A 22,324-nucleotide genomic window follows, 5' to 3' on the forward strand; every position below is an offset into this window, starting at 1 on the left:
TGGAATTGCTGTTAATATTCCTAGGTGTGATAATTAAATTGATGTCAGGAGTTTGAGACCAGCCTGACCAACATGGAGAAACCCCCTCTCTACTAAAAATACAAAATTAGCTGGGCGTGATGGCGCATGCCTGTAATCTAAGGTACTTGGGAGGCTGAGGCAGGAGAATCGCTTGAACCTGGGAGGCAGAGGTTGCGGTGAGCCGAGATCCTGCCATTGCACTCCAGCCTGGGCGACAAGAGCGAAACTCTGTCTCAAAAACAAACAAAAAAAAAGTTGACATGATGGCCAGGGTCGTGGCTTAAGCCTGTAACCTCAGCACTTTGGGAGGCCAAGGTGGGAGAATTGAGCCCAGGAGTTCAAGACCGACCTGGGCAACAGAGTGAGACCCTGCCTTTAAAATTAAAAACCAAAATAAATAAGTAAAACTTCTCTTTTCTTTAAGTTAAACTACATTTTTCCCCTGACACGGCCTCACTTTCACCCAAGCTGGAGTGCAGTGGGGCGACGCAGCTCACTGGAGCCTCGACCTCTCAGGTCTAAGCAACCTCTCACCTCAGCCTCCCAAGTAGCTGGGACTACAGGTGTGCACGACCACACCTGGCTAACTTGTAATTTTTAAAATATTTTTTGTAGGGAGGATGTCTCACCATGGTGCCCAGGCTGGTCTTGAACTCCTAGACTCCAACGATCCTCCCACCTCGGCCTCCCATAGTGCTGAGATTATAGATGTGAGCCACCACACCCTGCCCACCTCAAAATTTTCATAAGATGTTTCCTTGCGGGGCAGGGGGGAATTCTCTGTAAATAAATCCATAAAAATATATATAAATCTCTTATAAAATACATTTTGAAACATTTAAAAGCTGAGGATAGTCTTCATTCCTCCTTATTAATATACTTTCTCTCACCTTCCTATGAACCCTATAGCCCCCTCCCTACATAGTATTTTTTCCCAAGTTCCTTTTTTTGTTTTTTTTGTTTTTTTTTTGAGACTGAGTCTCACTCTGTTGCCCAGGATGGAGTGCAGTGGTGCAATCTTGGCTCACTGCAACCTCTGCCTCCCAGTTCAAGTGATTCTTGTGCCTCAGCCTCCTGAGTAGCTGGGATTACAGGCGGGCACCACCATGCTTGGCAAAATTTTGTATTTTTAGTAGAGACAGGGTTTCACCATGTTGGCCAGGCTGGTCTCGAACTCCTGACCTCAGGTGATCCGCCCCCTCCTTGCCCTCCCAAAGTGCTGGGATTACAGGCGTGAGCCACCTTGCCCGGCACCTATCTTTTTTATGGCTGTGTAGTATTCCATGGTAGCCATATACCACATTCTCTTTCTTTTGTTTTTTACTGTAAGTTCCAGGTTACATGCGCAGGATGTATAGGTTGGTTACATAAGTAAAAATGTGTCATGGTTTGCTGCACCTATCAACCCCTCACCTAGGTAGTAAGCAGAGCACACATTCGCTATTTTTCCTAATGGTCTCCCTTTCCCCACACCATCCACCAATAGGCCCAGTGTCTGTTGTTCGCCACCCTGTGTCCACGTGTTCTCACTGTGCAGCTCCTACTTGTAAATGAGAACATGTAGTGTTTGGTTTTCTGTTCCTGTGTTAGTCTGCTGAGGATAATGGCTTCCAGTGCCATCCATGTTCCTGCAAAGGACATAATCTTGTTCCTTTTAACGGCTGCCTTGTATTCCATGGCATATATGTACCGCATTTTCTTTATCCAGTGTATCGTGATGGGCATTTGGGTTGAGTCCATGTCTTTGCAATTGTGAACAGTCCTGCAATGAACATTCACATGCATGTATCTTTGTAATAGAGTGATTTATATCCCTTTATATACCCAGTAATGGGATTGCTGGGTCAAATGGTATTTCTGGTTCTAGGTCTTCGAGGACCTAGAACCGTCTTCACAATGGTTCAACTAATTTACATTCCCAGTAACAATGGAAAAGCGTTTCTATTTCTCCACAACTGTGCCTGCATCTGTTGTTTCTTGACTTTCTAAAGATGGCCATTCTGCCTGGCGTGAGATGGTATCTTGTTGTGGTTTTGATTTGCATTTCTCTAATGATCAGCGATGTTGAGCTTTTTTTTCATGTTTGTTGGCTGCATGTATGTCTTTTTTTTTTTTTTTTTTTCAGAGGCAGTTTCACCCTTGTTGCCCAGGCTAGAGTGCAGTGGTACAATCTCGGCTCACCACAACCTCCCCCTCCTGTGTTCAAGCGAGTCTCCTGCCTCAGCCTCCCGAGTAGCTGGGATTACAGGCATGTGCCACCATGCCTGGCTATTTTTGTATTTTTAGTAGAGGCGGGGTTTCTTCATGTTGGTCACGCTGGTCTCGAACTCACAACCTCAGGTGATCCGCCCATTTCAGACTTCCAAAGTGCTGGGATTACAGGCTTGAGCCACCGCGCACGGTCATGCATGTCCTTCCAAAGTGCTGGGATTACAGGTGTGAGCCGCCGCGCACAGCTGTGCATGTCCTTCCAAAGTGCTGGGATTACAGGTGTGAGCCACCGCGCACGGCTGTGCATGTCCTTCCAAAGTGCTGGGATTACAGGTGTGAGCCACCGCGCATGGCCGTGCATGTCTTCTTTTGAGAAGTGTTTGTTCGTGTCCTTTGCCCACTTTTTTAGGGGGTTGTTTTTTTCTTGTAAATTTGTTTAAGTTCCTTGTAGCTTCTGGATGTTAGACCTTTGTCAGATGGATAGATTGCAAAAGTTTTCTCCCACTCTGTAGGTTGTCGTTGGCTCTGATGATAGTTTCTGTTGCTGTGCAGAAGCTCTTTAGTTTAATTAGATCCCATTTGTCAATGTTTGCATTTGCAGCAATCGCTTTTGGCAATTTCGTCATGAAATCTTTGCCCGGTAGATATAGACCACATTTTCTTTATTCAATCCTCCATTCATCGATGGACACTTAGGTGGATTCTGTATCTTTGCTATTGTGAATAGTGCCACAATAAACATAAAAACACAGGTGTCTTCTTTTTGATATAATAATTTCTTTTCCTTTGGGAGGACACTCGGTAGTGGAATCCTGGACCGAATGGTAGTTCTACTTTTAGCTTTTTGAGAAATCTCTGCTGTTTTCCATAGGAGGCTGTACTAATTTACATTCCCATCAACAGTGCAGAAGGGGATCCTCGCCAGCATCTGTTGTGTTTAGACTTTTTAGTAACAGACATTCTGACTGGGGTGAGACGGCACCTCGCTGTGGTTTAAATTTGAATTTCTCTGATCATTAGTGACGTTGAGCATTTTTTCAGATGTTTGTTGGCTGCTTGTATATCTTCTTTAGAAAAATGTCTCTTTGGGTTCATTGCTCATTTTTTACGTAGTATTTTTTTTTAACAGCTTTCTTGAGTTATAAAAATTCTCATGCTACACAATTTGCCCATTTAAGGTATATAACTGGGGCTGGGTGCAGTGGCTCACGCCTGTAACCCCAGCACTTTGGGAGACCAAGGCAGGTGGACCACTTGAGGTCAGGAGTTCAAGACCAGCCTGGACAACATAGTGAAACCCCGTCTCTACTAAAAATACAAAAATTAGCCAGACGTGTTCACTTGAACCCAGGAGGCAGAGGTGGCAGTGAGCCGAGATCATGCCACTGCACTCCAGCTTGGGTGACAAAGTGAGACTCTGTCTCAAAGAAAAAAAAAAATATATATATATATATATACACACACACACACACACACACACACACACACACAAGCTTTTTTTGTAACATGTATTTTTCTATAAAAAAGAAAAGTAAAATAAAAATTCAGGGCTTTCAGTATATTTGGAGTTTTACATCTGTTGCTATAATCAGTTTTAGGGCTTTTATTTATTTATTTTTTGAGCGGGAATCTTGCTCTGTCACCCAGGCTATAGTGCAGTGGTGCAATCTAGGCTCACTGCAACCTCTGCCTCCCGAGTTCAAGCGATTCTTCTGCCTCAGCCTCCGTGTGAGACACCATGCCTGGCTAATTTTTGTTTTTTGTATTTTTAGTAGAGACAGGGTTTCCCCCTATTGGACAGGCTGGTCTTGAACTCCTGACCTTGTGATACACCTGACTCAGCCTCCCAAAGTGCTAGGATTATAGGTGTGAGCCACGCTGCTCGGCTTAGTGCATTTTTTTTTTTTGACAGGGTCTCATTCTGTCCATGCTGGAGTACGAGGGCGCAGTTTCTGCTCACTGCAACCTCTGCCTCTGGGGCTGAAGTGATCCTCCCACCTCAGTTCCCCAAGTAGCTGAGACTACAGGTGCGAGCCACCAAACCCGGCTAAATTCTGTATTTTTTGTAGAGATGGGGATTCAGCATGTTGCCTTGGCTGGTCTTGAACTCCTGAGCTCAAGTGATCCACCTGCCTTGGCCTCCCAATGTGTTAGGATGACGAGCGTGAGCCACTGTGCCCAGCCTGGGCGTTTTTACGATAACCATAAGTAACCTCCTTACCATTAAGCAGTCACTTCCCATTCCCCCAGCCACGAATCGACTTTTTGTCTCTGCAGATGTGCCTGTCCTGGACGTTTCATGTAATAGACCACGCAGCCTTTGTGTCTGGCTTCTTTCACTTCCTGCTTTCCAGGTTCACCCATTTGTAGCACGTGTCAGCACTTCAGACACCTCTTTAAGGCTCAATAATATTCCACTGCCGGATGGACCACATTTTGTTCATGTATTCAGCCACTGATGGGCATCTGCGTTGTTTCAACTTTTTGGCTCTGATGAATAAAGCTGCTGGGAACACGTGAGTTCAGATTTTTATGTGGACGAATGTTTGCAATTCTCACCCTGTCTTTTCATTTCTCAGCCAGCCTAAGTGTTTTCTCACTTTATTTTATTTTATTTTTGAGACGAGTCTCGCTCTGTTGCCCAAACTGGAGTGCAGCGGTACGATCTTGTGCACGTCACTTAACCTCTCTGTGCCTTCCACCGGGGACCCCTCATTAGGGTCATTGCAACCTCTGCCCCCCAGGTTCAAGAGATTCTCCTGCTTCAGCCTCCCGAGTAGCTGGGATTACAGGCACCCACCACCACACCCAGCTAATTTTTGTATTTTTAGTAGAGACGGGGTTGCACCATGTCAGTCAGGCTGGTCTGGAGCTCCTGACCTCAGGTGATCCACCTGCCTCGGCCTCCCAAAGTGCTGGGATTACAGGCATGAGCCACCTCGCCCGGCCCGTGTTTTCTCATTTTTAATATAAACAAGAGCAAGAACGGCTGCACGGCGGTACAGTATGGTGACAGAGTGGCCCAGACTTCACGGGTTTGAATCCTGGTTCATCGATCTTGTGCACGTCACTGAACCTGTGTACCTCAGTTTCCCCAGCTGTAAAATGAGGTTAATAACAGTGCCTATGTCCAAAGGGCTGTTATAAGGATTAAAGAATATCTGTGGAACACGCAGCATAGGGCCTCAGGAAATGAGAGGTCAGTGCTTGCTAAGTAAACAGGGAGCTCAGTATAATTGCAGGTGGCCTTGGCACTCAGCCTCCAGGCCAGGAAAGGCCCAGGGCACAGGCCTCCTCTTGAAGGCCTGAGCCACTGCCCAGCTTTGTCTGATGGCGATGGGCCATGGAGGCGGTGCACCCCTGGCCTCACACACATGGGAACCCAGGGAATACCACCCTAATCAGTAACCCTAATGAGGGGTCCCTGGGTCTTTGGGTAAGAAGTCATCAGTGGATTACAGCAACACAAGAACAGAAATTAAAAATAAAATAAGGCCAGATGCTGTGGCTCACACCTGTAATCCCAGCACTTTGGGATCCAAGGCGGGAGGCTCACTTGAGGCCAGGAGTTTGAGACAAGCCTGGCCAGCATGGCGAAACCCCATCTTTACTAAAAATACAAAAATTAGCTGGGCATGGTGGCGGGCACCTATAATCCTAGCTACTTGGGAGGCTAAGGTGGGAGAATCACTTGAACCCTGGAGATGGAGGTTGCAGTGAGCTGAGATGACGCCACTGCGCTCCAGCCTGGGTGACAGAGTGAGACTCTGTCTCAAAAAAAAAAAAAAAAAGCCTAGGTGCGGTAGCTCAGGCCTATTATCCCAGCACTTTGAGAGGCTGAGGCGGGCAGATTACCTGAGGTCAGGAGTTTGAGACCAGCCTGGCCAACATGGTGAAACCCCACCTCTACTAAAAATACAAAAATTACTGGGCGTGGTGCAGAGACCCTGTAATCCGAGCTACTCGGGAGGCTGAGGCAGGGGAATCGCTTGAACCCAGAGACCTCGTCACTGTACTCCAGCCTCGAGGATAGAATGAGATACTGCCTATCTTAAAAAAAAAAAAAAATTATTGGTGACAACCCAAATTAAAAAAAAAAAAATTAAAAGCCACCCACCAAGAATGAAGTGTCACATAAATACGTCATCTCCACACAAGTCCCACAATTCAAACTCAAGTGTGTCACTTGGGGGACAAATGAGGCTTTTTCTGTCCAGAGGAGCCACCCCCACCCCCCTTAAGAAAAGAAAATTAGCTCAGATCAGTCTGAGCTATGGAAACATATCAGGCCCAGAGAGACTTCGGTCACACACCTCCTCCACCCAAGCCTAGGGCACTGGTTCCTGCCCAGCTGCCCTTCCCATTATCTTCTTGTTCCTGGAATCTGTGATACAATAAACAGTGCATAACCAATTGATACCTTTCGTTATTATTATTATTATTTTTTCAGATCCAGACCTTGCTATTTTAATGTAAATTCTTGGTAACAATTTAGGAACTGTCTCTTCTTTGTTCCTTAAAAATTCACTTGTAGGCTGGGTGTGGTAATCCCAGCACTTTGGGAGGCCGAGGTGGGCAGAGAATCACTTGAGACCAGGAGTTTGAGACTAGCCTGGGCAATAGAGTGAGACCTCATCTTTTTTCTTTTTTGAGCTGGAGTTTCACTCTTGTTGCCCAGGCTGGAGTGCAATGGTGCGATCTTGGCTCACCACAACCTCCGCCTCCAGGTTTCAAGTGATTCTCCTGCCTCAGCCTCCCGAGTAGGTGGGATTACAGGCGTGCGCCACCACACCTGGCTAATTTTGCATTTTTAGTAGAGACGGGGTTTCTCCACGTTGGTCAGGTTGGTCTGGAACTCGCAACCTCAGGTGATCCACTTGCCTCGGCCTCCCAAAATGCTAGGATTACAGGCGTGAACCACCATGCCCGCCTTTTTGTTTTTTTTTTTGAGATGAGGTCTCGGCCAGGCGTGTTGTGTGATCATGAGCAACAGAGTGAGACCCTGTCTCAAAAAAAAAAAAAAAAAAGTCCACTTGTAATCACAGCTACTCAAAGGGTTTTTTCGGGGCAACTTGAATCCACACTCCCGGGTGGCCATCCTCAAGCTTTAATCATATTTTGAATCTATACATAATAAATTCTATACATAAGCATATTTTCTGAATCTCGTTACTCAAGGCTGACACCCTTTCCAGCTGGTGACCTTGTTTCCAAGCCCAGCTTCCTCCATCTGTAAAATGGGGATGTTTCGGCCGCCCTGCAGGGTCCCTCCTTGTGACAGTTCCACTGAGGGACTTGCTCATGGCCATCTTCCCGGGGCATGGCCCAGTTAAGCAGCAGGGGTCAGCGCGGGCTGCAGGCCAGATCTGGCTGTGGTGCATGTTTGCCTTGGCCCCTGGACTGTTACTTCACATGGAAAGTAGCAGCCCACACAGAAGGGCTGGGGATTGTAGTCTAAAGCTCCAGACAGAAGTCCGGATATATGGCTCCTGGGGACAACGGCTGGGTGGGGCTGAGGAAGGATACCCCCCTCCCGCAGGGCACTCCCTGCCGGCTCCTCCAGATCCCCCAGGTGCTGGCACTTACCACCCGCCTTGCCCCCAAAGGCACTGAGGTTGGGATAAGGGTGGTCAAGGGCTCTGGGCCCTTCCTAGCTCGGCAACTCAGTGAGGTCCCTCAGTGAGGGTCAAGGAAAGCCATTCAAGCCTCTGTGAACTGCAGGGAGAGCGAAGTAGGCTGGGGCTAAGGAAGTTAAGTTTCCTTTTTGCGGCGGGGTGTGGTGGCTCATGCCTGTAATTCAGGCACTTTGGAGGCCACGGTGGATCACCTGAGGTCGGGAGTTCAAGACCAGCCTGACCAACATGGTGAAACCCCGTCTTTATTTAAAAAATAATAATAACAATAAGGGGGAAAAAAGTTTCCTTTTTGTGGCAAGTGGGAACCATTGAGGGTTCTTCAATTGGAGAATGACTTAACTTCACCCAATGAGGCCTGAGGGGAAATGGTGAGCTGAGGGAACAGATGAGATCAGATAGCAAAATGACACAAAAAGGTGGCAAAAGAACAAGAGGTTGAGACGTAGGCTTTTATTTTTCTGAGACCAGGCCAGAGTGCAGTGGCACCATCTTGGCTCAATGCAACCTCTGCCTCCTGGGTTCAAGCAAGCAATTCTCCTGCCTCAACCTCCCAAGTACCTGGGATTACAGGCGTGTGCCACCACACCTGGCTAATTTTTGTATTCTGAGTAGAGATGGGGTTTCACTGTCTTGGCCTCGAACTCCCGACCTCAGGTGATCCACCCGCCTCAGCCTCCCAAAGTGCTGGGATTACAGATGTGAGCCTCTGTGCCCTGCAAGGATTACAAATTTTAAAATGGAAGGGATTTGGTAGTAGGGAGAGAGGGAGGGATCAGGAAAAGACAGAACCTGGAAGAATCTTTCATTTCATTCTTTCACATCTTATAGGTCAAATCCAAAAAACAAATAGTTACTCAACAAACAGGTCCTGGGTGCTAGAGGGTCCGCCCTCTCCAGCCCCGAGGTTTGTCTGTCTTATTTCCCGACAGTCCTCCAACAGGGCCTGGCACATGGTAGGTGCTCAATAAGCACTGCCAAGTGAATGAATGTTGCCGAGTGCGGATGACCCAGAATCGACAGGACAAATCAGGTGCTCGTCCTCCAGGGTTGACATCCGGATTTCAGGGGGTACAAATATTGCACAAATAATTATCACCAAGAATGCCTGGAAGACGGAGGAGGGGTGGGGGGAGGAACCCGGAGCAGAGGCCTGACCCATCTGAAGGAGGGAGGGACAACGAACAAAAGGCTTCCTGGAGGAGGAGACCTGAAAAGCCGAGTCCCAGGTCCCTGGAGCCCTTCTCCAAGTCTCTGAAACTTAGAATTCTTTTTGTTTGTTTTTGAGATGGAGTCTCACTCTGTGGCCCAGGCTGGAGCGCAGTGGTGCGATCTCGGCTCACTACAGCCTCCACCTCCCCAGCTCAAGCGATTCTCCTGTCTCAGCCTCCCGAGTAGCTGGGATTACAGGCATGTGCCACCACATCCAGCTAATTTTTGTATTTTTAGTAGAGATGGAGTTTCGCCATGTCAGCCAGGCTGGTCTTGAACTCCTGATCTCAAGTGATCCACCTACCTTAGCCTTCCAACGTGTTGGAAATTCAGTCATGAGCCATTTTGCTTGGCCAGACTCAGTTCTTGACCTAAGGAGCAGTCCTGTGGCTCTGAGGGGCCCGGATCTCCCTTCTAAGGGAAGATCCCCCCAATTCTCCATTTAGGATGATGGCATCTGACCACTACTGACTTTGGAGGATTAAAAAAACCTGACTTTAGGTGGGAGGCAGTGGCTCACGCCTAATCCCAGAAGTCTGGGAGTCCAAGGTGGGCGGATCACTTGAGGCCAGGAGTTCGAGACCAGCCTGGCCGACATGGTGAAACCCTGTCTCTAATAAAACTACAAAAATTAGCTGGGTGTGGTGGTGCATGTCTGTAATCCCAGCTACTTGGGAGGCTGAGTCAGGAGAATCACTTGAACCCAGGAGACGGAGGTTGCAGTGAGCTGAGATTGTGGCACTGCACTCCAGCCTGGGTGACAGAGTAAGACTCCGTCTCAAAAAAAAAAAAAAAAAAAAAAAATCCTATTGCTGTAAGTTTCCCATTCTGAGTTTCTAATTCCAAATGAATGAACAGGATAGTTCAGGCCCTGTGGGGTTAACAGTCCTTTTTTATTTTTGAGATATGATCTCACTCCATTGCTCAGGCTGGGGAGCAGTGGTGCGATCCCAGCTCACTGCAGCCTCAACCTCCTGGACTCAAGCGATCCTCCGACCTCACCCTTCTGAGTAGCTGGGTCTACAGGCGGGCATCACTATACTTGACTAATTAAAACGATTTTTGTTTTTGGTAGAGAGGGGGTCTTGCTGCGTGTTGCCTAGGCTGTTCTCAAACTCCTGGACTCAAGTGATCCTCTCGCCTTGGCCTCCCAAAGTGCTTGGATTACAGGCGTGAGCCACCGAGCCCGGCCTACAGTCCATTTTTAAGGCATTTTAACCTCTTTCTCTCACCCCACAAGCAACCCCGTCACCTCCTCTGAAATGTATCTAGTTAGAACACATCTGACTCCTCCCTGGTCTAATCCACACCACTTCCTGCCTGGAGCACTGCAATCGTCCTTGTGGTCTGTTCCACGCACGGCCAGAGGGATCCCACTAGAAACTGCGGCGGAACACACCCTCCTCTGCACAGAGCCCTCAGGAAACAAGCTCAAGGCTTTTCTGGGTTTTTTTTTTTTTTTGAATCGGAGTCTTGCTCTGCCGCCTGGACTCCCACCTCAGCCTCCTGAGTAGCTGGGATTACAGGCCCCCGGGGTCACCACACTTGGCTTTTTTTTTTTTTTTTGAGGCGGAGTTTCGCTCTTGTTACCCAGGCTGGAGTGCAATGGCGCGATCTCGGCTCACCGCAACCTCCGCCTCCTGGGTTCAAGCAATTCTCCTGCCTCAGCCTCCCGAGTAGCTGGGATCACAGGCACGTGCCACTGTGCCCACCTAATTTTTGTATTTTTAGTAGAGACGGGGTTTCACCACGTTGACCAGGATGGTCTCGATCTCTTGACCTCGTGATCCACCCGCCTCAGCCTCCCAAAGTGCTGGGATTATAGGCGTGAGCCACCGTGCCCGGCATTTTTTTTTTTTTTTTTTTTTTTTTTTGAGTTGGAGTTTTGCTCTTGTTGCCCAGGCTGGAGTGCAACGGCGAAATCTTGGCTCGCTGTAACCTCCGCCTCCAGGGTTCAAGCGATTCTCCTGCCTCAGCCTCCTGAGAAACTGGGATTACAGGCTTGTGCCACCACACCTGGCTAATTTTTGTTTTGTATCTTTAGTAGAGATGGGGTTTCACCATGTTGGTCAGGCAGGTCTTGAACTCCTGACCTCGTGATCCACTCGCCTCGGCCTCCCAAAGTGCTGGGATCACAGGCATGAGCCACCACGCTCAGCCCCATATTTTCTTTTTTTTTAGTAGAGATGGGGTTTCATCATGCTGGCCAGGCTGGTCTGGATCTCCTGACCTCAAGGGATCCTCCCGTCTCAGCCTCCCAAAGTGCTGTGATTACAGGTGATTACAGCCTGGCTGGGATTACAGCCACCTCACCTGCCCAGCCGTCAAGTCTTCATACAGCGCCTGGCATGTTCCCCGTCGGTCCTCTCCCTGACCTCCTCTCCCACCCATTCCCTCGGCTCCCTCTGTTCCAGCCGCACTGGCCTCCCCACTGCTCCTCCAGCTGCCACCACGCACGTCCCGCCGCAAGATCCTTGCACTCGCTGTTCTCACATCCTGGACCCCTCTTCTCTGCCACGTCCCCATGGCTCCCTCCCCCACCTCCCTTAGGTCTTTGTGGAAGGAGGCATTCTCTGACCACCCTTCTGTGGATATTAACAAGGACTCCCTTGACTCCGCTCAGCTTTTCCACACAGGACCTATAACCCTCATCTCCCCAGCTAGAACATCCGCCCAGCTCGTTCATGGCTGGGTCACCAGAGCCTAGAACAGGGCCAGGCCCACCAATTGTGTTAAACTCGTGTACTAGGTCACACAGGCTGATGCTGAGTTAGGGGCTGGGCTCTTCCCTGAGGGCACTGGGGAGCCATGGAGCGTTATGAGCAGGAGGGAGGAACCCAGTTAGGTGTGTGCTTCAGAAAAAGCCCTCACAGGCCGGGTGTGGTGGCTCATGCCTGTAATCCCAGCACTTTGGGAGGCTGAGGTGGGTGGATCACCTGAGCTCAGGAGACCAGCCTGGGCAACATGGTGAAAGCCCATCTCTACTAAAAATAGAAAAATTAGCCAGGCATGGTGGCACCTACTTGTAGTCCCAGCTACTTGAGAGGCTGAGGCAGGAGAATCGCTTGAACCCGGGAGGTGGAGGTTGTAGTGAGCCAAGATCACACCACTGTACCAGCTTGGCCAACAGAGTGAGAGAGTGAGACACTGTTGCCAGCTTGGGCGACAGAGTGAGACTCTTGTCTCAAAAAAATAAAAACTCTCAGGATGAAGTGGGGCGGGGGCCTGGGGGAAGAGGCACCAGGATCAGGATAGGCGCTGTGGGATGGAGGAGGGCTGGATTGGAAACACACTCAGAACTTGGAATGGGAGAGCAGGACCAGCAGGGGGGGGTGACAGGGAGAAGGTGGGATGGTTGGGACATGGAGGCCGACAGGCTGCGGAGGGAAGGGGGACAGAGATGAGGGCCGCCGCCCAGACGCTCTGCATGTCAGAGGGAGGCAGGGGAGATACAGCCAGGAGGATGTCCGGCCTGGAGTGGCCCCACCATCCAGCACACTACTAGGCAAGGGCTGTGCCGTGAACTTGGCCAGGACATGGCCAGCACCACAGCCGGGGGACTGTGGCCACAGAAACAGCAGCCTCCCTCAGTGTCACTGGGCAAGCCAGACTGGCGACAGCTTCCTGAGGTGTCAGCAGAGTCCTCAGACACACTTCCTCTCCCTGTGGACTGCACCTGCAGGCTTCCTGTGGGGACAGAGTGGAGGCTGCCCAGGGCACGGCGTGAGCCCATGGGAGAAGTACAGGGACAGAGACGCACAGCTGGAGACCTGAGATCCGGGGCTGGGAGGCCAAGGCAGCGAGGAGGGTGCAGAGTGACTTATGGAACCCTGGAGGAGAGGCTGGGGGCCTGGACTCCTGGGTCTGAGGGAGGAGGGTCTGGGGGCTTGAACTCCTGGGTCTGAGGGTGGAGGGGCTGGGGGCCTGGACTCCTGGGTCTGAGGGAGGAGGGTCTGGGGGCTTGAACTCCTGGGTCTGAGGGAGGAGGGTCTGGGGGCTTGAACTCCTGAGTCTGAGGGTGGAGGGGCTGGGGGCCTGGACTCCTGGATCTGAGGGAGGAGGGTCTGGGGGCTTGAACTCCTGAGTCTGAAGGAGGAGGGGCTGGGGGCCTGGACTCCTGGGTCTGAGGGAGGAGGGTCTGGGGGCTTGAACTCCTGAGTCTGAAGGAGGAGGGGCTGGGGGCCTGGACTCCTGGGTCTGAGGGAGGAGGGGCTGAAACCTGGGCTCCTGGGTCTGAGGGTGGAGGGGCTGGGGGCCTGGACTCCTGGGTCTGAGGGACGAGGGTCTGGGGGCTTGAACTCCTGAGTCTGAGGGTGGAGGGGCTGGGGGCCTGGACTCCTGGATCTGAGGGAGGAGGGTCTGGGGGCTTGAACTCCTGAGTCTGAGGGTGGAGGGGCTGGGGGCCTGGACTCCTGGATCTGAGGGAGGAGGGTCTGGGGGCTTGAACTCCTGAGTCTGAAGGAGGAGGGGCTGGGGGCCTGGACTCCTGGGTCTGAGGGAGGAGGGGCTGAAACCTGGGCTCCTGGGTCTGAGGGTGGAGGGGCTGGGGGCCTGGACTCCTGGGTCTGAGGGAGGAGGGGCTGAAACCTGGGCTCCTGGGTCTGAGGGAGGAGGGGCTGAAACCTGGGCTCCTGGGTCTGAGGGAGGAGGGGCTGGGTTCCTGGACTCCTGCCTGGCTGGCTCCCCAGGGCTTGGCGTCCCCCTACCGCCCCGCATATCTATAAAACACAGCAACCCACCCTCCCATGATGAGGTGTGGCGGGACTCAGGCTTGCCCTTGAAGGCCAGAGGCTTTGAGTACTGGCCTCAGCTGCTGCCTGAGCCACCTTGTTAGTTAATTAATTGCATTAATCACAGTGCCCACCCCCACAGTGGAAATCTGGGAGCTGGTTTGGGGGGTGAGCAGGGACAGCAACAGCCAGGATGTAGGGCAGTCTGTCTGTGTCTGGATTTCTGCACCTGCCCCCGACCTCCTCTAATCCATGTGTTTTGTTCAGTTTTTAGAGATAGCATCTTGCTTTGTTGCCCAGGCTGGAGTACTGGGGTGCGATCTCAGCTCAATGCAGCCTCAACCTCCCTGGCTCATGCGATCCTCCCACTTCATCCTTCCAAGTAGCTGGGACTATAGGCACACAGCACCACATTTGGCTAATTTTTAAATTTTTTGCAGAGACAGGGTTACGCCATGTTGCCCAGGTTGGTCTCGAACTCCTGAGCTCAAGTGATCCCCCTGCCTGAGCCTCCCAGAGTGCTGGAATTACAGGCGTGAGCCACTGTGCTCAAACCCGGGAGGCAGAGGCAGTCAGTGAGCCAAGGTAGCGCCACTGCACTCTAGCCTGGGCGACAGAGTGAGACTCCATCTCAAAAAAAAAAAAAAAAAAAAAAAAAAAACCAGAGAGAGAGCTGGGCGCGGTGGCTCATGCCTGTAATCTCAGCACTTTGGAAGGCTGAGGCGGGAGGATCACCTGAGGTCAGGAGTTCAAGACCAGCCTGGCCAACATGGTGAAACGCCATCTTCAAAAAAACAAAAAAGAGAGAAGAAAGTCTTTTAATGATCTTCTGCTGTCTCTTAGTGTCTTATCTCTGTCTTCCAGGATCTCTTCTCTCTCTGTCTCTGTGTCTAGTTATTAGGGTCCCTGCCTCTCTGTGTCTCCAATTGCCAGGCTCTCTTGGGGTCTCTGTTACTGTTTGCTCTTTTGAGACAGGGTCTCGCTCTGGGGCCCAGGCTGGAGTGCAGTAGCGCAATCAGGGCTTACTGCTGTCCTGAACTGGGTTCAAGTGATTCTCCTGTGTCAGCCTCCCAAAGTGCTGGGATTACCGGTATGAATGAGCCACTGTGCCTGGCCTCTGGCATTCTCATCTGTGTCTCCTAGAGTCTCTGGTCTCTGCTCTGTGCCTCTCTTATTCTCTCTCTCTCTCTCTCCATGATGGCTTTACTGAGACACAAGTCCCACACTGTACAATCTACCCATTTAAAGTGTACATATACTTCAGTGGCTTTTAGTATATTCAGAGTTGGCCATCCATCACCCGAGCCATTATAGAACATTTTCATTAGCCCGAGAAGGTACCCTGTCCCCGTTAGTCACTCTCTTTCCTCTGTATGTCTGACATCTCCGGTCCCTCTCCGTCTGGGTCTCCCAATCTCTGGAACCTGGCTTTCTGCCTCGATTCCTGGGGCTCTCATCTCCCAAGCCTCTGGTGTGCGTCTCTAAGGGTGTCTGTTTCTGTCTCTGACCGTGAGGTTTCCCTGCCTCCTGGGTCTCCAGTGCCCTGTCTCCCCAGACCTCTGCCACAGCCTCTCATAGCCTGGCCCATCTTGCTGGGTCCCCTCTTCTCCTCCCCCACCTGCTCCATTTGTCAGCATTGCTGGGACATTAAAAATGTAACAGCATCCCAGGCAGGGGCGGGGGAGCTGGCCCACGTGCCCGGCTCCCTGTCCCTCCTCTGTTCATCACTCCCTGTGGCCCCCACATGTCGCTGGCCTGGAGGTCCCCTGTACCCTGACCTCCATGGGTCTCAGCATCTCCTCTCTCCCACAGCTGGGGTCTTTGGGGCTCCCTGCCTGTCACCAAACCCCTTGCTTTTGGCTGCCCCTGCCTTCATCTGGTATCTCTGTCTAGCTCCCTTCCCCCACCCTCCTCCGTCCCATTCCAGTGTCTTTCGGCCTCATCCCCGTGCTGGCATTTCACTGCCCCCACACTGTGCTGGCATTTCACTCCCCTCCATCCTCTGGGTCCATGTGCCTCTGACCCCATTCCTCTATCTGTTGCTGACCGCTTCCCTCTGTTGGCCTCTGTCCCCATCTTGGTAGCTCCAGCCTCTCTATACCTCCCCCTCCCACTTCTCCTCTGCCCAGTCCCCCTTCCCTAATGAGAGGAGACAGCCAGGCAGCAGTCCCTTTGCTGCCCTCCTCCTCCACTACATGGGGCTGCCTGGCGGACATGGACACATGGACGGGCAGGGAAGAAAGATGGGGAGAAATGGGGAGGGGAGGTGGCCCAGCTGGGGGCCCAGGTGGTGCGCTGACATTCCCTGAGGAAGCCAAGCTGGGGAGGCAGTGGAGCTAGACAGGTACACAGAGAAGGATGGAGAGGAGGGAGAGAGATGGGGAGAGGGAAAGAGAGAAAGAGCAAGAAGAGAGTTGGAGAGAGAGAGAGGGCAAGAATGAAGAGAGATAAAGAGGGGGAAAGAAAGTGAGGGAAGGAAGGAAATAGGGATGGGGGAGAGAGAGAGACACACACACAGAGACACACAGAGAGAGAGAGACATACACGCACACAGAGACACACACAGAGAGAGAGACAGAGAGAGACACACACACACACACACACACACACACAGACACGCAGAGAGAGAGAGAGAGAGAGAGAGAGAGAAAGCACGTGCCAGCCAGCCAGCCGACAGCAGAGGTGAAGGATGGGGGGTTCAGGAAAGGGCCAACAGCTCGTTCCCCAGGTGCTAAGAGCTTTCACAGGGAATCAGGGGGACCTCGGAGCCTTCTGGATGGTCTGCAGGGAAAGGATTATTTCAGCTTTTTTTTTAGGAGGGAGGAAATGGAAACTCAGAAAGCATTTCCTGGAGCCCACCCAGTGGGGGGCTCTGAAGAGCTGGAGCCCAGCTTTCCGGGGAGCTGCAGTGAGACCTTGAGAACCGCAGCTTTGCCTTTGCGGAGCCTGATTCCTCATCTGCAAGACGGAAACAGAAACAGAACCCGTTTCCCAGGGCAAGCTGGAGCCTTCTGAGAGATCACGCACCAAGCCAACAGCAGGCTCAGGGTCTGGTGGGTTCGGAGAATTCACCCAGAGGTGCCAGTTCTCATCTCATCTCCCTATTTCTGCCTGAAAGGAGAGGCAGGGGATGGAAGGGGAGTCCCCACTCTGGGTCAAAGCTGGAAGGCCACTGAGAGCCATCCTGGGGGAAATGAAGCCAGAGAGGTGACCAGGGTTCCCCCAAGATCCCCCCGAGCTCTTTTCTGTGCAAACCCTCGGGAAACTCCAGCATTCCAGAGTTTGTCCCTGGGAATCCACCTGCAAGGGGCGGGGCCAGTGCCTCTATCAAGGGTTCCCTTCCAGCCCCTCCCTCCCCAAGGGGGCCGCTCTCCTCCCCAAGTGGGGTACGTGGAAGGACGTCAGGGGGTCCAAGGCAGAGCAACGGGAGGGACGGCGGATTAAGGCGGCGGCTCCACCCATCCACCTTCTGCTGCTGCTCTGAGGACAAAGGCGCGACCAGAGGATAGATAAGGTCCCCGAAACCCGGGAGTCCGAAACCGGGAGCCAGGAGCGCCCGCCCCGCCCCGCCCCTCCCGGGCTGGGGAGAGTGAAACCAGAAAAACTTCCCCGGGGACGTCTTCGCCGCCACCGACCGTTCACAGGGAAAGGGAGGGGGCTCCCAGCCTCTGGACTCGGCCTCCCGTTCTATCCGGGACAGTCTCAAGACAGAGCCTCCCACCCTTGATTATATCTGGAGCCCAAGAGACCAAGAGACGGGGCCACCTGCTCCCACTTTCTATCTGGATCTGAGAAGACGTTCCTCTGCCCACAATTAAACCTGAAGCCCACAAGATCGAGCCTCCTGCTCCCGCGGTTCTGCCTGGAACCCAGAAGACGGAACCCCTTGCACACAATTAAATCCAGAACCTACAAGTTAGATCCTCTCCCGCCCCCACTTTTACCTAGATCCCAGTTAGACGTAGCTTCTAGCCTCCATCCTACCAGGGACCCAGGAGGCAGAGCTCCCGGCCCCTAGTTTTTCTGGAGTTCACGGAGTCAGAGCCCTCAACTTCCTGAGGTTCCGGGTTGGAACTCCGAGCTCAGGCCCTTCTCCCTAAGTCGCCAGAACTCTAATCCTTCGCCCTCTGGGGGACCCGAATCAGGTCCCCTTGTCCTCAGTTCTCTCCGGGCCTCAGACGCCCACGCCGGGAAGAAGGAAAAATGGGGGAAGGGGGTGGTCTCGCCTCCTCCTCGCGACCCTACTGCGAGGGGTGGGGGGAACATTCCCCACATTCCTGAGAGGGGTATAGGAGACGGAGACCCAGATCGGGGTGAACTGCTCGGCGCGGGGTGGGGAGGGGGCGCCAGGCCTTCCTAGGATTTAACCCTTTCGGCGCGGGAATCCGAGAAAGGGGTGGGGGACAGAGAAGCCAGCGTGGGATGGGCAGGTGGATTAAGAAGGACGGGCCAGGGTGGGGGGCGGTGAGAGGGATGCAGAGAGGAGGGGTCAGAGTCTCCGCAAGAAAATCGGAGTCGGTGGGGCCAGCCAGGAAGCCGGCGCGCGCGCGAGGGGGCTCGGGGAGCCGGGGGTGGGCGGGGAAGGTGCTCGGCTTCCCCAGCTCGGAAGGCGGGGGAGAAGGGGGTCCGCGCTGGGACAGGGGTCCGTCCGCTCCTCTCACCGGTTTCCCGGAGCAGCGGCAGCAGCAGCAGCAGCAGCGGCCACAGCAGCGGCGTCGGCGGCGATCTCGACGGCAGAAGGGCTGCGGCCCGGGCCATGGAGGGCCCGGGAGGGGACTGGGCCCGGCCGGGGGCCCGCGGGCCACTCTGTGCGGGCCGATCGGCCAGGCGGGCGAGCAGGTGCCTGTGGGGCTCCGGCTCCGGCTCCGGGCCGGTTCCCGCCGCGCTTTGGCCTCCCTGTTCTGCTCTCCCGGCCCGGCTTTCCCCGCCCGGCTCGCCCGGCTCGGCACCCCGGGCCCCTCGCTCAGCTCGGGCGGTTCGGACTCGCTGACGTCACAGGATCCACCAGCTCCTCCCCCCAGCCGAGCCGACCCCGGCTCCGGCCCCGCCCCCTCCTGGCGTTCTGACCCCGCCCCCCGGATTCCACGCCTTTTCCTCCCCGGGATCCCATTCTCGCTCCTCCCCAGGATTCTGAGGTCGCCCCTGCCCCAGAATTCTGTCTCCGTCGGCTCCAGGCGTTAAGTGACGCCCCAGAAAGGGTCTAGCCACGCCCCCTCGGGCCCGAGTAGGTCCCGCGCCCCGCCCCCTGTCTACCGGCCGCCTCGCCCAGGTCCTGCCACGCCCCCTTCGACGCTTCCAGCCGACTCCGCCCCCACGAAGCCCCGCCCCCCGCCCTCGCCGGAGTTGCCTTGGCTTCAGTCCCGCCCACAGTTCGAATCCTCCCCATTCCTGCGAGCCCGGGTCCTTTAGTCACACCTGCCTGAGGCACGCGGGGTCTCACGGTCCTGCCCCCAGCACGTCTCGGTTGTGCGACCTCCCCTCGGGTCGCGCCCCTGGTCCTGAGCCCGTCTCTGGTGCCCTCGTCCGTTTCTAATCTCTGCCCCGGACTCTAGGTGTCGCTGCACTCGTTTCTTTCTGGATTTCTCGGTCTCTCTTAGGTGGCTTTGTGTCTCTCTCACCCTCTTTGGGTCTCCCTTTCTGTCCCGATATTTCTGCCTCTCTGGGTCTTTTCGGTCCTCATGCTTCGGTATCGCTCTCTTTCTGGTCTCCCTTTGTCTGTCACTGTTCTTTTTTCTTTCTTCCTTCCTTGTTTTAAATAAAAGAGATGGAGCAAGGGGGCAGCGGGTGGGTCTCACTATGTTGCTGAGGCTGGCCTCAAGCGATCCTCCCTTCTCGGCCTCCCAAGGTGCTGGGATTACAGGCATGAGCCAACGCGCCCAGCCTGTCTGTCACGGTTTCTGGGTCACTTGGTCCCCATGTCTCTTTCCATCATTTGACTCTGTCTCTGTGTCTCTGTCTCTATCTCTGTGACTGTCTCTGTGTGTCTCTGTATCTCTGTGCCTCTGTCTCTGTTTCTCTGTCTCCGTGTGTCTTTCTGTCTCTGTCTCTGTGCCTCTTTGTCTCTGTCTCTGTGTGTCTTTCTGTCTCTGTCTCTGTGCCTCTTTGTCTCTGTCTCTGTCTGGGTCTCTCTAAATCAATCTGTCTCTCTGTCTCTGTGCCTCTCTGTCTCTGTCCCTATCTCTGTGCTTCTCTGTCGCTGTGTCTCTGTCTCTATCTCTGTGTCTCTGTCTCTATCTCTGTGTCTCTCTCTATCTCTGTGTCTCTCTCTGTGTCTTTGTATCTGTCTCTGTGTCTCTCTGTCTCTATCTCTGTGTCTCTGTGTCTATCTCTGTGTGTCTCTCTGTCTCTATCTCTGTGTCTCTGTCTCTATCTCTGTGTCTCTCTATCTCTGTCTGTCTCTCTGTCTCTACCTCTGTGCTTCTCTGTCCCTGTGCGTCTCTCTCTGTCTGTCTCTGTGTCTCCCTCTCTCTGTCTCTTTGTCTCCCTCGCGGCGTCTCTTGTCTCTGCGTGCGAGTCTCTCCGTCCCTGCTCAGTTCTCTGCGTCCTTCCCTCCTTGTCTCCCTGCGCGCCCCGATCTTCCCCTCCCACACCTGCCCCGCGCCGCCTTCTCAGCCGCCCGCCAGGGGGCAGCACAGACCGACCCCCGCGCGGCGCTGGCCTGGCCGGGGCGGGCTGGGTGGAGCTGGGCTCGAGTCCGGCCTCCGGACCGGGTCCCTCCCCGCGTCCTTGTCCCACTTCCCCGTCTCCCCAGCCTCCTCGCGTCTTTGTGTCTCTCGCTCAGATTCGGGCCCTTTGTTTCTCCCCGGCGGCTCACCCTCCTGCCTGCCCCCACTTACCTCTTCGCATTCCTTGGACTGCCCTGGGGAGCTGCGGAGGACGCATGGCGGGGTGAGGGCGGGAAGCGGGGGGCCGCGGGAGGGGGGGCCGCAGAGCCAGGCTGGGCTCAAGTTCCTCCAGGGCCAGGGGGCGTCGAGCTGCTCAACTGGGGGCAGGTGATTAGGCGCTTCTTGCCCTAGCAGGAGGACCACCTAGGCTCGCCCTCCCTTCCACCTGCCACACACCTGGGCTTTCCTCCCCACAAAGACTAGATTTCAAGTAGCAGAGGCTGTTATGTCTCCGCGATCAAGACTTAATTATGTTACTATTAATACATATAGTCAGCGCTTACCATGTGCCGGGCATTGACCAAAGTGCAGTGCGAATCTTATCTCATATAACCCATGCAGCACCCTGGGGGATGGGGAAACTGAGGCAGAGAGCCGAAGTGACTCAGTTACAAAATGGCAGAGCCAGGGCGGGGCACGGTGGCTGACGCCTGTAATCCCAACACTTTGGGAGGCTGGGGCAGGTGGATCGCTCGAGTTCAGGAGTTCAAGGCCAGCCTGGCCAACATGGTGCAACCCCTTCTCTACTTGGGAGGCTGAGGCAGGAGAATCGCTTGAACCTGGGAGGTGGAGGTTGCAGTGAGCCAAGATCACATCACTGCATTCCAGCCCGGGCCACACAGTGAGACTCTGTATCAAAAATCAATAATACATTAAAATAAACAAAATGGTCTGGGCTCGGTGGCTCACGCCTGTAATCCCAGCACTTTGGGAGGCCGAGGCGGGTGAATCACGAGGTCAAGATATAGAGACCATCCCGGTCAACATGGTGAAACCCCGTCTCTACTAAAAATACAAAAAATTAGCTGGGCATGGTGGCGCGTGCCTGTAATCCCAGCTACTCAGGAGGCTGAGGCAGGAGAATTGCCTGAACGCAGGAGGTGGAGGTTGCGGGGAGCTGAGATCGCGCCATTGCACTCCAGCCTGGGTAACAAGAGCGAAACTCCGACTCAAAAAAACAAAACAAAACAAAACAAAAATTAGCTGGGCGTGGTAGCACGTGCCTGTAGTCCCAGCTACTCGGGAGGCTGAGGCAGGAGAATTGCTTGAACCTGGACGGTGGAGGTTGTAGTAAGCCGAGATGGCGCCACTGCACTCCAGCCTGGCGCCTGGCGACAGAGCAAAACTCTGTCTCAAAATAAATAAACAAATAAATAAACAAAATGGTAGAGTCAGAGCTGTTTTTAAGCACCTTATTTGTCTTAGTTAAATCCTCACAGGGATTCCATGAAGGGGACACTATGGTGATCCCCATTTCACTGAAAAGTAAACTGAGGCACAGGGTGGTTATTTACCCCAAGCCACCCAGCAAAGACGCATAGCAGGCCGGGTGCTCCTTTTGAACCTTGATAGTCTGTGGTCTTAACCTCCATGCCACGTGACCTCCAGATAGCACGTGTCTCAGACTTGGCAGAAGCCTGGTGTGAGGCTGGCTGGACAAACAGGTGCACACATGATAAATGTGTACCAGCTACTCCTACTCTGAAGGCTGAGGCAGGAGGATCACCTGAGCCCAGGGAGGTTGAGGCTGCAGTGAGCTGTGATTGTGCCACTGCACTCCAGCCTGGGAGACAGAGAGAGACTTTGTCTCTAAAATAAGTAAGTGCACAAATAGACCTGATGCAGTGGCTCA

General features: G+C 53.4%; 1 protein-coding gene across 2 annotated transcripts in view; it reads right to left on the reverse strand.

Annotated features, from left to right (window-relative positions):
- NECTIN2 (nectin cell adhesion molecule 2) overlaps nt 1–18,803 on the reverse strand; it is a 39,723-nt gene extending 20,920 nt beyond the window's left edge. For both annotated transcript variants that reach the window (XM_064381177.1, XM_064381178.1), the window contains exon 1: nt 18,469–18,803. In XM_064381177.1, the coding sequence (XP_064237247.1) occupies nt 18,469–18,565 (97 nt within the window). In that variant the 5' untranslated portion in view covers nt 18,566–18,803. The remainder of the gene's footprint in view (nt 1–18,468) is intronic.
- Between the last annotated feature and the right edge of the window lie 3,521 nt (nt 18,804–22,324).

Source organism: Aotus nancymaae, unplaced genomic scaffold (assembly GCF_030222135.1).
Source record: "Aotus nancymaae isolate 86718 unplaced genomic scaffold, 86718_ANA_hifiasm-v0.15.2.pri h1tg000028l, whole genome shotgun sequence".
Lineage (NCBI taxonomy): Eukaryota > Metazoa > Chordata > Mammalia > Primates > Aotidae > Aotus > Aotus nancymaae.